This window comes from Tasmannia lanceolata, unplaced genomic scaffold (assembly GCF_043159265.1).
Source record: "Tasmannia lanceolata isolate RefF3 unplaced genomic scaffold, GAP_Taslan_0.1 ptg000020l, whole genome shotgun sequence".
Classification (NCBI taxonomy): domain Eukaryota; kingdom Viridiplantae; phylum Streptophyta; class Magnoliopsida; order Canellales; family Winteraceae; genus Tasmannia; species Tasmannia lanceolata.
The window spans coordinates 12,644,625-12,659,102 of NW_027518697.1; the positions used below are offsets into that span (position 1 = coordinate 12,644,625).

Sequence of the window (14,478 nt, forward strand, 5' to 3'; positions counted from 1 at the left end):
GTCATTGCAATTACTTTGATCTGTAGGATCAAAATTAACCAACTTGAAACTTTGATAATCAGCCACAGGCCAATCTAGGCAAGTGCTCCATTCTCTTCTTTGAGATTCGTTTCATTGGAAAAAGAATATGGAATTCTACTGGTGTCCTCCTTAACTAAGAATAAGATCTTCCAATCACAACCCCAAATCACATCATTTTGGAAATGACAACACTATCCACGATATTTTGGTGATATTTTTGACACTGCTAAAACCAAGAAATCAATTTATCGTCAACATAAAATAAGCCAAGAAAGCTTCTCATTCCATACTAAGAGACGCTCTTGTTATGAGAAGAACATTAGAAGCATAACCTGGACCATGCATGCAATATCAGCACGATCCGGACCCTTTATCAATTGGCCCAATAGATAATATAGCATGAAATCAAACTATTCAAACACTTATAACACCACCACGAAAAATCTGAATTAAGTCTGTCAACCCCGCTAATTGGGAACAAAATCTAACCATTTATACATATGTTTGATCGAGACAAAAAATATATAGAAACATGTCGTGTTACACATGATCACTACCAGTGTATGGATGTGAAACTGCGATATCATGATTGGGTGTGATGGTTGCTGCTTCAATCTGATCGACGATATCCATATTGTTGGTGGGAGGACATAAATCTCCCTGAGTCTGCAATGGAATGGAGGACGAATCTTCCGGAAGCTGCTGTGGAATGGGGAGTGTAGATTGAGATAAAGTAGGATTTCCCCCGAGGGAAATTTGGTTTTTACGTAAGTAGTTGAATAAGGTAAAGACAGAAAGAAGACAAGGGATGTATAGAAATGCTATCCATCCCTTCATTTCTCCAAAAAGAGGAATGGAGTGTAGAGAACATACAATGAAATTGGCGAAAAGGAGAAACAGGTGAGGAACGAGAGTGGTGGCCTCCACAGAGAAGATAAAGCTGATGATAGCGAAGCAGGCCAGGTTAGAGAAAATGGAAAGTTTCATGGGTACGGATGTATTACCTTGATTCTGAACTGCTGAGAATCCTGCCGCTACTGTGAGGTTGAAGCCAAATATGAGCTTCAACATTTCCCATCCACCCATTTCTCCTTGGCCCTCTATCTATCTTCTGTTTTAGACCTTCTTCAAAGTCTTCAACACACTTCTCTCCTGCCCTCGATCTTCTGTTTTAGAGCTTCTGCTTCCGAGCTTTGTAGCCCTAAAAAAACTAACAAGTAAAGGCCATATGAAGATTCTATGTAGGCACTAAAATCTGTCTCCCAACAGCAACAAGGCACCCGACCCATGTAGGCACCCACATAAGCCTCCTAGAACACAAAGTGTCGCAATCAAAACAAGTAATTTGGGAGAGAGCCGTGTGCGACGGTTTAACAAAAACGTCAAAAAGAGAATTAGGGTTTTGAAAACAAAACTTGGCTTGGCTGGATGTGGTCTGAGGGTCAGCAAAGAGTGTGGGGGTGTGGAAATATCAATTCCATGCTTACTTTTTATTTTCAGAAGTAATTGATATTTCCACACCCCTTGCTATTAGACTATCAGCACGGGGTCTGAGGAAAGTTCCTCAGACCCCGACCTGAGCCAAGTTTCGTTCGGGTTTTGAAAAAAGGAGAGAAAGAGAAAGAGGAAGAGAAGAAGAAGAAAACTAGGGTTTTTCTTGGGCACTCTTTTGAAGGTTTTGTTCATAATCAAAACCAAAGGCTTGGGCTATTTCTTCTTAGAGATTTTGGTCATGCCGTTAGATCCTCTTGTCGCACGGAGACTTCACGAGGATTTTAATTGGTTTCTTCGACTTGAAGATCGAAGTTATTTCCATAGGTTGATCCTAACCCTCTGATCTATAGAGGGTTAGGATCAACCCTCTAACATTCAGATCGGAGGGTTAGGATCAACCTATGGAAATGATTTTTGAGGTACATCCTATTTATGCCGTGACCCATCTAATGGACGGTTTGGATCATCCTACGGTGGGTGCCATACCGTACTTTTAATAAAGTGTGGAGTGCCCTCATCAAAATAGAGCAGTGCTGATAACATTTCCCTAAATTAATTATGGTGAACCCAATCCAACAAGGGAGATAAACAAACTAAAGGAGAAAGCTCCTTAAACTTAAACACAAACACAAACACAAACTAGATAAAAACTGGAACAGGAAATTAGTGAAATAAAATACCACAACCTAAAAAAAAATTACATGAGAAACTCATTACTTGTGCACTTGCTGAATACCCAAAATCTGCTACTCCCATACACACTAATTTTATAAAGGGAAACGACATCAGCAAAACCATATTTTGTTATTTGCACTAAAGCATCTTGTCTTTTTTTTTATTTGGCTTGCAAGAGCTTCTGGGTACTGGGAACCGTAATAACATTTTGACAGCCTCTTTAAATGCTAAAAGACAAAATGCTTTATTGCAAATAACAAAACATGGTTGTGCTAGGGGGAAAAGGAAGTAGATGAGTTACCGGGTAAAACTTTCTATGTGGGTTTTCATCCCATTTAATCTAAGCCGTTATAACCATCGGATGGTTCGGAAATAAGCGATGAAGCGCAAATTGCTTCGTCACAACCTATATGAAATGACCTCAAACTCTAGGGAAATGATATCCCCTCCCCCGTAGGGGTGGCAAAATTGGCCGAACCGAACCGAGAAGAAACCGAACTGAAAATTCAATTTCGGTTTGGTCAAACCAAACCGATTCAAATTTTGGTTTGGGGATCAAACCGAACCGAAACGGAATATTTCCAATGATTATGAGTAAGGGGTGGCAAAATTTGCGGAACCGAAACCGAAAATTCGGTTCGGTTCGGTAAAAAAACCAAACCGATTCAAATTTTGATTCGGTTCGGTTTGGGGGTCAAACCGAAACTGAACCATTGCCCCCCCCCCCCCCCCCCTAAATGGATAAAATCCCCCCCTTTAACGGTTTCTGTGAGAATGGCTCACTGTTTGAGGATAAATTCACCCCCTTTAACGTTTATCTTTGACTTTGAAACTTAACGGATAACGTTTAAGGGGGGATTTTATCCGTCAAAGGGTGGAAAATATCAGTTCCCAAACTGTAATACCCGGCCCCAAGGTGGGAAGTTTTTTTTTTTTACAATGGGTGTCGCTATCAAAAGTTGGGTTTAAAATTTTTGAGCTTGTAGGGGGCGTCATTATAAAATTAAGCTTATGTTTTGTTGTAACTTGGAAGGGACGATCGATGCGGTTAGATCATTTCCAAACGCGGGCGCCACTATAGCCTTCAAATTATTTTGATCTAGAACCAATCTCAACCACAAGTCAAGAAATATTGGTTTTCCCATTTCAGAAAGTTCTAATTTAACAAGTTAATTTATACAGATTATTAATTTTCAATAAATAAGAATTAATTGGTTTTATCCTTAAGTCCCGAATGAAATGAGCTTATTTAGAAGTTAATTAGAATTTAGTTTACTTTTAGCCGAATTAGGTAGAAATGGGTCTATTATTTAGGAAAAACTTTTTAAGGGACTTTCTAGAAGGGAGCTGATATTTACGCCACTTTTCATTCTACAGACACCCGCATTTAAACCCTCGTGACTGGCTAAAATATGTTGTAAGTTGCAACCAAAAAGAGAAGATATGAAATGACGAGAATACCCTTTTAATGGAATCCCCATTTCCGCTTTCTCCCTCCCCTCCTAACCAAAAAAGAGAAGATCTAAAATTGCTAGTGGCATAGGGAAACCGCTATACATGGACTCTAGCACAGCAGAGGGGTCGAGACTGAGCTATGCCAGATTCTGTGTGGAAATCGACATTGATGCTCTTTCTCTTCCGGACTCGATTGAACTCAAAACCTCATCTAGAAGTACCAATCAGCAGATCAAATATGATTGGCGTCTGTCTGCTGTTGACTTTTATGTAAAAAAAGTCTTTTTGTAATTCAAATTTACAATGGGGTGTTTTTTGTAATTCAATGTTTGAGATTTGCTTTATGCTTTTAAGCTTCCCTCCAAAAAGGCTAAAGTCATGAGAAAACTTTAGTCCTAGATGGGAAGTGTGAGAGGGTGAGAGTGGCCATATATATACTTTCACTCTCTTAGCCTTGTGAATAAGCAAGAGATCACGGGGATCCTACGCGCACGGATCGCCCACTTGGGTCCAGGGGGCTTTTGGTGTTACCACACACGCGCGCCGCCCGCCCGGCCGCGCGTGTGGGACTAGGGCTTTTTCTATTATTTATTTTTTCCCTTTTTATTCTTTTAACGGTCAAGAGTTTATTTATTTTGTTTTAACTCTTTTTTACCGTTTGAGATTCCTTAATTGTGATTTAATGACCGTTTGGGAAACATCTTTCACGCACTAAAAGAGTGCGACGTTTCACCCCAACGTGTTGATTACCTTTCTATAAAATCGGTTTTAGAGAAAACAGAAAGATATCCTTAGCAGATTCTTCTTCTACTCTCTTTCTTTTCTGGTTTTCTCTCAGCCTTTTCTGCTATTTCTCCTAAACTTTTCTGATCAAGGCTTTTGGCAAATATAAGCGAGTTCTTAGGCATCCGAGCTGCGTGAGTGCACACCCCTGGAGCGAGAGTTGTTGTATCCTGGAAGCATACGCCGACACGCCCATCTGCACCGTTGATTCATCATAGTGGGGGCAAGATTTGCCTTAAGGACAACGAATATTCTCCGTGCCTCAACTCGATAAGTGGTCTAACAATTTCTCTCATTTTCTTTACAGATTATTATTGCAGAAAATAGTATTATTGATTTCTGTGTTCAAGTTGTGAGGTTAATTTGTTATAAGGTATTCTCGAATCCTAAATTACAGATTTGCACATCATTATTATTTCTAACATTTGCTTGCCTCCAATGTAGGGACTTTGGTCACACAGACGCAACCTACCCCAAAAATGTCAACATTCAACCAAAAAATGTCAAACAGGAATGGCGAGCCAAAAGGGGAGAGCCGAATATGAAAGAAAAATGAAGAAGCTCAATCTTTGACGACCTCCTTTCAAAGTAGTGAACCAGTTTCTGGGCCCAAACTGTATAACCCATATTCCATACTGGAGGAGGTGGAGGACACTAGTGAGTCTCCTCAAAGCCAATCAGAAGACCCAGTGCAAGCACTGCAAACCAATAATCCCGGCAACCTCTAATGTATGAAGCACTAAAATAGGCAACCTATAACATAAGAAACAGTACCACACCTCATCTTATTCAACTGCTATATATCTTACGGTTATTATATCAACGGTCATATATTTTTATGATTGTACTCTTTATTTTATACTAATTAGTTTCTTTTCTATCAAAAATTGCTAGATACATCTTTGTTAAGTCGAAATTAATGACTGTAGGTTCCAAAGGTATTCTTTTTCTTACTATTCTTGATAAATTATTATATTCAACATGGGATTTGATAGGGACCATGACAGAAGGCAATTAGAGGACGAAAACTCCCATAAAGACTTTCCCATTTATCTAAGTAGAGGTGCAACTTGGGTAGGCTCAACCCGAACCTAACGGGTTCAAGCCCATTTTTGCTCGGGTTGAGTTGGTATTTCCTTTGGTTGGGTTGGCTTAGGCTTGGAAAAAGCCAACCTGATTTAATTTTGAGTCGGGTTAGGGTCGAGACCTTGGCAACCCGACCCGACTCGAACCTCCATCCTCTATTTTTATCTTTATTTTCTTTGCGTTATTGTATTTTTTCTGTTTGGCCCAAGGTGAACCAGAACCAACCCGACCCGATTTCAGGTTAGATTGAAAAGTATTAGACAGCTCCCCCATCCGGCTTGGGTCCGACCTGGCATTCACGCGTTTTGTAAAGAAATTCTACTTATGGGCGTAAATCTCTATAAACGGCATATTTATTGGCGTAAAATTATGAGAATCTCTCTAATCCCTCTTGGATTATAACATGCCTAAATTCCCTCTTCGATTATAGAAAGCATCTCTCTCTCTCTTTCTCTCTCTCTCTCTCTCTCTCTCTCTCTCTCTCTCTCTCTCTCTCACACACACACACACACACATTACAACCAATTCGGATAGGGTTTCAATGGCGTGAGAGCGGGACGAACTCACCATATGAACCTGGATCAACCGTCTTGATTACAGTTCTCTCTCCCTTTCCCCCTCTACCCCTCTATCTTAGGGTTAATTTTGGGCCATCTAAAAGATTCACATGTATGGCCTCTCTATCAACAAAATTCTTTATATTTTCTTCTGTTGCCATTCTTTGCAGTAAAATTCATTTTTTTTTAATTTTTTTTAATTTTTTTTATTTTTTTTATTTTTTATTTTTTGAAATAGGAGAGTGAAGATCGAGGAAGAAGGAGGCAACAGGTGGGTTTAGTCGTCACATTGGTGACATGTAATTGTCATCCGTTTGATTTTCTTTTTCTCTTTACATGTTAAGTAGCCAAACTAATTAGGCAATGTTGCACCTAAATTACAGTTACGTAGCAGGCATATTTACTTATAATTTTTGCCATATACTAAGATGGTCTTGGATCAGTAGTGATAAAATTCATTTGGGGTTAGTTGCTAATTGCCACTGTATTTAATTATATGGTTGCAAGATCAAGACGGTTGATATAGTGGAGCATACCATAAATCACAATGACTGGGCACTCGTCAATGGCCCATATTCAACCGGCAAAAGCTTGGTTTCATTTTTCATTTTTCTCAGCTTTTTTTTTATTATTTTGCCGAGTGACGTGTATAATCAAGACCGTTGATCCAGTGGACCACCATGAAAATACTTCGCATCCATTAGATTATGGTCCACAAAAACTAACGCTTCAATAGTCTTTGGAGTATAGATCAAGGTGCTAGAATCATCCGATCAAGGTGGGGCCAACGGAATTGGGCCACACATGTTTGTCGGCTGGATCAATGGATGTGATCATTTCCTGTTATCATTTCCCCATGGCACAGGCTCAGTTTGGAGAAAGACTAGCAATTTTCACTTTTCTTTGTTAGAAATCTATGTTGTATCCACACGGAATCGCAGGTTTAAACCTTTTTTATTGTGATATTAAATAACCACAAGTTTACGGATCATATGCAGTCACGGGTCTATCTCAGGGAAGAGGATGTAGACTTTCTATATTTATACTACTTAGAAAATTAAAGTATAATAATTTATTGCCTGGAATGGGTCTCAGGATTTTCGTGGATTTACCTCGGAGCTAACAACTTACTATAAATTTACTCCTTAAACAAAACAAAGATCGAGACTAACTTTAATTTGATTATTACTTTATTTTCTATATCTAGGCAGAGTGAACCACATATTTAATGATTCTATTAACTACCTACTAAATAAGGAAAATCAGTTCTAATTAATGAGAGAAATCAGTTCTAATTAACAAACAAATTAAAACTATTCTAATTAGAAAATCAAAAACTAAAATCTGAATTTTAGAATCTGGAATTAAAAATACTGTTTACTAAAACAGTCATATCTCACTCATCTGAACTCGGATTTTAACCCTTGAGTACTCATTTCGAAGGATTTTGAAAGATCTACAACTTTTATGTTTATGATTTTTTCTGATTTGGTCTTTTACCTATCCAAAATTGGCCTCCAAAATTGACTAACAACATTAAAACTGAAAAATCAGATTTGAAATCAAACTTGAAACCTAGAATTAAAAGACAACTAAAATCAAGATTTGTTTAAGAGATAAACGATAGATTAAAAACTTACTTAGGGGCTGGAATCCACCATGTTCCGGTTGGGATAATTAATTAAACCAAAATTTTGTTTTAACTCATTATATAATTGATAATCAAGGTCTATGAAAGAGAATATCAAAAGATGTCATTTTTCATTAGTTGTTATCGATTATCTAACAAGTTTTAAAGAATATATAAGGGTATATAATCTACTTCATCAACAATCAATCATACGAACGGGGAAAGCCGATAGCATGATTGATTGGGATAAAGCAATTATACAACATATATATGTTATGTTATTTTATGCATCAAAATATTTAATCAAAACTCCTTCCCCTTCCCCATGGTTTCATCTAAATCCTAAGTAGAGGGTTTTAGTTGTTCATGGAGAAAGAAAAAGAATCCTAGAAATTAATGTAGAACACAAACATATCCATCTAAATGAAGAAGAAAAAAAAAAAAAAAAAAACTCTTCTTTAATTGCTCTTATAACAAGATTTCATCAACTTGAAACAAAAATAAATAAAAATAAAGAAGACTTAGTCTTTTTCTCCTTCGAGTAACGGCCAAAATTCATTCTCATAATATGACCCAAACGGTCCAAATTGATGGCCAAAACATAAATTGGTTGCTTAGGATGATCCCAACCGTCCAAGAGATGGCTAAAACGTAAATGGGTTGTTTTCCAAAATTGGCTGCCAATACACTTTCCAAAAAAAAAATTCTACGCGCACATATTTTTTTCAAAAATATCTACGGATATGATGGAGATGAGGTAAGAAAATTGGGTTGGTCTTGTCCCTTTGTTTTTCTATAATCCTTCTCAAATAAAAACGTTTAACCAATCATAGCAGACCATGTCGCTAACAATTTATTTTCTCTCCTTTGCAGAGCATATTTCCCGTCATAAAATAATGCAAATTAGACATGAAGAAATCCATGTTCTCCAATTGCAAAAATCAGAGAGCTAGTCTCCAAGACAAATCTGCTCGTTTAATTGTTGTTCAATATGCCTTCCCCATAACTAAATGGGTGTTGTCCCAAGAATAGAATCCATCAGCCTCCTCACTTCAAAAGTGGCTACAATAGAAACAAACAAAATATGTGCAAACACCAACTTGCTATCCTCTTTAATTAATTAGAAACTCCATATGCCATGCTCACCCCATCACACGTGCATTTATCCTAGACATTTTGTCCCTTTTTTTTCTTAAGTTGATCCTAGCCGTCCAAAATTTGGGCTGATCATAAGGTGGTCGCTCCTCAAGTCCTCTCGGTAGAGTGATCAAAACCGCCTATTTGATGGGCTGCAATCATAAATTAATTACACCGCTAGCCCCTTACCGTATGATGATCTGAACCGTACATATGATGGGTGTTAGGTGTAGGAGAGGAGTGGGGCCGATCGGGTATTTATAGAAAAACAAAGGATATGATGTTAACCATGGGTTGATGCATGTAATCATGGACCATAGTGGAGTTATAGGGTGATGAGAATAGTCGTGGGATTAATAAGAAGAGTGCATGGTGTATACCACATATGTCAACCACCTAGGAGTGGACCCCACTTTTATCTCTTTAAAATGAACCCATCACCATAGAATCATCCCAACCGTCCACTGAGTGAGCCCTTCTTTCTTCGGTTGTCATAGAATCTTCGGAATTTTCACTTGTAGCTGCAAAACTGATATTTGCACCATCCTGTTAGATTTGCATTCTTCTTTGCTCTTCTCAACTTTCAAAGCAAATCTAAGGGTGTCATTATCAATCTTTGACCGAATTGAAGTATCTCGAATTTGGCCCATGATATTTTGTAAATTTCGGGTTTTCTTCGGAAATTGTTATTTTTCTTCAATATTCCATCTTTTTAGCTTCAATATTTCCAAACTCCAATTAAAATCCTGAAACACAAAAAACACCTTAGTAGCACTGCTTTAATTATCAAATATGCATGCATTTTACACCTAGTATTCACACATAAATGTGCTCCTCACTTTCCATTGAAACCTATCGAGGGTGGGACCATGACACCGAAGATTGTGAATGATTGCAAATCAGAGAAATTTGTGAGGTCAATATGTTAAGCATTTTTCTATTGCAATGAGTCCCGTCCCTGCTCTTTGCAGATTAAGTGGGAAGACACACTAATTGACACTGTTTCACTGTAAAATACTAAAATCTATTATTATATAGCTAATAACTATATGAGGAAAATGATTGTACGCTCGAGTGTACCTAACCTTAGGTACGCTCAAGTGCCAAATCACATGGGTCCCACATTTTTTTTGGTCATCTAAACCATTCATTTGCAAGGCCCCATCATAGATAGGGTGCATACCAAAAATCAGCTCTATAGAATCATCCTAACCCATCCATTTGTGGAGGTCAAAATGGACAGACACTGTTTGTCCACAAATCTGCCCATTTTGCCCTTCAGTTTTGGAGGGGTTAGGATGATTCAATGGTGCTGATTTTTGGTACACACCCTATCTATGATGGGGCCTTGCAAATGAATGGTTTAGATGACCAAAATAAATGTGGGGCCCATATGATTTGGCACTCGAGCGTACCTAAGGTTAGGTACACTCGAGCGTACAATCCTTTTCCTCTAACTATATTCATGTATTGATAAATTTTGGCTTAAACACAAACAAAATATGAATTTAGTCAATTGACCATTCTCATCAAAGAATATGGATGTGGGTTTTTAAAAACTTTATAAAAACTAACTATCACTTTGTTTTTATTGACAATAATTTAAAAAAAATCCAAACCGTCCATTAGATGGGCCACACCCTAAATAGGTTGTGCCCCAAAAATTATTTGATCCTAACCCTCCGATCTATAATTATAAATCGGAGGGTTAGGATCAACCTACGGAAATGATTTTTGGGGCACAACCCATCTTATGGACGGTTTTGATCTTATAGATCGGAGGGTTAGGATCAACCTACGGAAATGATTTTTGGGGCACAACCCATCTTATGGACGGTTTTGATCTTATAGATCGGAGGGTTAGGATCAACCTACGGAAATGATTTTTGGGGCACAACCCAACTTATGGACGGTTTTTTATCTTGTGGCCGTACGGTACTTTTTGGAAAATAATGGACACTAAGGTAAAAAAATTTCCCCACTTCAAGTCCTCCAGCAAACAACACCCTCAAAACCAAAAACCCAAAACCCTCCGCTTAACTCCAAACCCTAAAACCCCCGCTATTTCCCCACATCCTTCCCATCACCAGAACCAGCAAAAAAATGGCCCTCTTCTCTTCCTCTTCTCGCCATCGCACTCTCCTTCATTCCCGTCTCTTCTCCTCCACCACCACCACGACTTCATCCCCATCTCCCACTCAACCAAACTCAATTTCCACAGCAATCTCAGCCCTCCGATCCGAACACGACCCCAACAAAATCCTCGCTCTCTACTCCTCCTTCGCCTCTCGACCCATCTCTCCCCTCTCTTCCCGATACGCCCTCGACCTCGCCGTTAAACGCCTCTCCAAATCCAGAAGCTTCTCCATTATTGAAACCCTAATTGAAGCCCAGAAGAAAACCCCTAAAATCACCCAAGAACCCTTCCTCTCTACTCTCATTCTTTCATATGGGAGAGCTGGAATGATTGACCACGCAACTCGGACATTTGAAGAGATGGGTGATCTTGGCACCCCACGCACCGTCCTCTCCTTTAATGCCCTCCTCACGGCCTGCAACAAATCGCAGAAATTCGATCAGGTACTCTGAATCAACCCAATTTAATCATTTATATAAGATTTTACATGGTTTAAGCCCATATAGTCCTGTATTTTTCAAACACCATAAGATGATACAAACTGTCCATTTGATGGGTCACAGCGTAAATAGGTTGTGCCACAAAAATCATTTCCTTTGGATGATCTCGTCTCAGCCGTCTTATCTATGTTTGATTGGGCGGGGGTGGCTCGGAGAGTAGTAGAACAAGAAGTCAAAAGGGAGGAGACAAGCATTTGATTTGTCTAGGAGAATAGTGGAATATTTGTAAGTAGTGTATTTTGGTTGCACGGCAGTTCTCTCGGAGAGTAGTGGAAAAAGTAGGAGTGTCATTACCAAAAAAAAAAAAAAGAGTGAAGAGAGAGGTAGGGAAGAGAGAGAAAGAGAAGACATTTTGGTAGAATTTGGTTGGAAGATAAATAGAGGAGACATTAGTGCCACAGGGGCGTCACATGTGCAAAAAAGCAATAATGATGTCTGGAGCATGTTGGGGAGTCATGGAACTTCAATGCAATATCGGCAATCAAACAAGGAATCGGCATTTGAAATTCCAATGAATGACAAGCGTTTGTGCAACCATACATATATGAAATTGAGGGTTGGGATCATCCTGTGGAAATGATTTTTGTGGCACAACCTATGTTAGTTGTGGCCTATTAAATGAACGGTTTTGTTCATCTTATGGTGTGAGCCGCACAGTGCTTTTTGAACAATTCTAGACTATATGGTCTTACATTATATAAAAACTCCATATATACTAAGTTTAAGCTGTTAGAGTTGATATTATTTAATCATTTCTACTTTAACACTCCCCTCACACATGGCCCCTCCTTTTTAAGTTGGCCCACACGTGGATTTTAATATCAAGGAGTTGTTGGGTTATGAGCAGGACCTAATAGCTCTGATGGCATGTGAAACAACTAATTACTCCAAAAGATTGAGCTGATAGAGTTGGTGTTATTTAATCATGTATACTTCAACACTCCCCATCACATGTGATCTCTCTTTTTTGGGTTAGCCGTACACGTAGATGTTTAATATCAAGGAGTTGTTGGGATTTGAACCCAGGACCTCCCGTGAAGCAATAGATAATACCATCTGAAATGACCGATTAAAAGCTTAAACTTTATGGTGTAATTTAATCATTTATACTTAACACTCCCCCTGCGCGTGTGGCCCCTCTTTTTTGGGTTGGCAGTCACTTGAATTTTTACTATCAAGGAGTTGTTGGAATTTGAACCCAGGACCCGCCATGAGGCAATAGCCCTAATACCATGTGAAATGACCAATTACCCCAAATGCTTAATTTGTTAGAGTTGGTGTTATTTAATCATTTATACTTAAACAGGTACCGAAACTCTTCTCTGAAATCCCACAAAAATTTGGCATTTCTCCGGATAAGATATCGTATGGTATCTTGGTCAAGTCGCTCTGTGAGATGGGTTCTACGGAGGCTGCGATTTCGATTCTAAAGGAAATGCGAGAGAAAGAGATTGAAGTTACTGGGGTTACTTATACGACTGTTTTAGATGCACTCTATAAGATGGAAAAGGTAGAAGAAGCTGAGAAAATATGGAATGAGATGGGTGAGAATGGCTGTTCTCCGGATGTTGTTGCTTATAATGTTAGGATAATGCATGCCCATAAAGGAACACCGGAGGAAGTACTGAAATTGATGGGCGAGATGATTTCGAAGGGGCTAAAACCAGACACAATTAGTTATAATTACCTGATGAAATGTTACTGTGAGAAGGATCAGATTAAAGATGCTAAGAACGTTTATGATGGTCTAATGGGAAATGGGTGCAATCCTAATGCTGTGACGTATAAAACTCTTGTTCATCATCTATGTAAGAATGGGGATTTGGATGAGTGTTTGAAGGTTGCTCATGCGAGTATCAAGAGTAATAGGATTCCGGATGTTGGGACGATGAAGCATTTGGTTGAGGAGTTGGCAAAAAATTCTAAATTGGAGGAGGCAAAAGGATTGATTGGGGAGGTGAAGAAGAAGTTTCCTGAGAGCTTTTTAACGGTGTGGAAGAAAGTAGAGATGGAGCTTGGTTTGAACATTTATTAAGGCTCCGGTCCTGTGGCTGCTTAGCAATGGGTTTTCATTTCTAAGCAGTTTCATGAATCCTAGTGCGTAGAAGCTGGAAATTTTGGGTTTTTCTCTTTTGGGTTTGAATGAGGATAGTATCTTCGGAATGCACAAAGAGGAATGATATCATCTAGATTGGTATGTAGATGCATTTTCATGAATTCCACTTCTTAGAAGCTGGATTTTTTTTTTCTATTGTATGATTAATGAATCCTGAGCATTAGATACCTTCAGCTCGAGCAAGTCGATCTCAGGAGATTATTAACTCATTGTGCTAGAAGAATTATTCTCTCGGAATATGGTGGATTTAGATTCACAATGAAAGCTGGGATTCGATGCTCCAAGTGAAACCATCTGTAGTTCCATAGTTCAACAGGTGTGAAAAATTTTAAAATTCCCATTTCAGCTTCTTTGTATGTCTTGCAATGGAATTGATAGTGATCTTTGGTTTAGACTTAAATTTATGTTCAATCCAAGCTTCTGATGTGCCTTAACGAATCCAATTCAATTCCTCTCATGTATGTTTTTGGCTTGCATCCGTTAAATTAGAATGGCTCTGTGATACAGCAATCTCTTTTGGACAAGAACTAAATCTGTTGTATAACCGCCAATGTTCACAACTTGCCTTTCTAAAACATGATGGGTAGGAAAAAGGTAAGAATGTGAATTTCTCCTAAAGGTCATGTCCTTTTTTATCATATGCGATTCCCTTGATGCTTCTCTATCGTTAAAAACATATGTCAAGGTAATGTCCTTGAATTTTATGTGTTTCCCCTTATGCTTCTCTATTGTTTAACAAACACTTCTAATGTGTTTTCTAACATATTTATCATATGATTTCCTATCACTTTCATTTTTTTCTCTATTTTCCGCGCACTTTAACAGTCCCTTTTGTCTTTCTTTCTATACATCGAGAACAAGAATTACTTAATATGTTTTTCATACAA

At 38.5% G+C, this 14,478-nt stretch overlaps 1 protein-coding gene across 1 annotated transcript; it reads left to right on the forward strand.

The window, feature by feature from the left end:
- The first annotated feature begins 10,839 nt into the window (after nucleotides 1-10,839).
- On the forward strand, nucleotides 10,840-13,991 carry LOC143855086 (small ribosomal subunit protein mL103 (rPPR7)-like). Its single transcript, XM_077365250.1, has 2 exons — nucleotides 10,840-11,418; nucleotides 12,782-13,991. The coding sequence occupies exons 1-2, from the start codon at nucleotides 10,942-10,944 to the stop codon at nucleotides 13,508-13,510; spliced, it is 1,206 nt and encodes a 401-aa protein (XP_077221365.1). The 5' UTR covers nucleotides 10,840-10,941; the 3' UTR covers nucleotides 13,511-13,991.
- The last annotated feature ends 487 nt before the right edge of the window (nucleotides 13,992-14,478 follow it).

What these genes read in the sequence shown, in the direction of transcription:
- LOC143855086 (XM_077365250.1), top strand. Translation starts at nt 10,942, where the DNA reads ATGGCCCTCTTCTCTTCCTCTTCTCGCCATCGCACTCTCCTTCATTCC. An exon ending in AATCGCAGAAATTCGATCAG is followed by an intron (nt 11,419 to 12,781) that starts GTACTCTGAATC and finishes ATACTTAAACAG; the next exon opens with GTACCGAAACTCTTCTCTGA.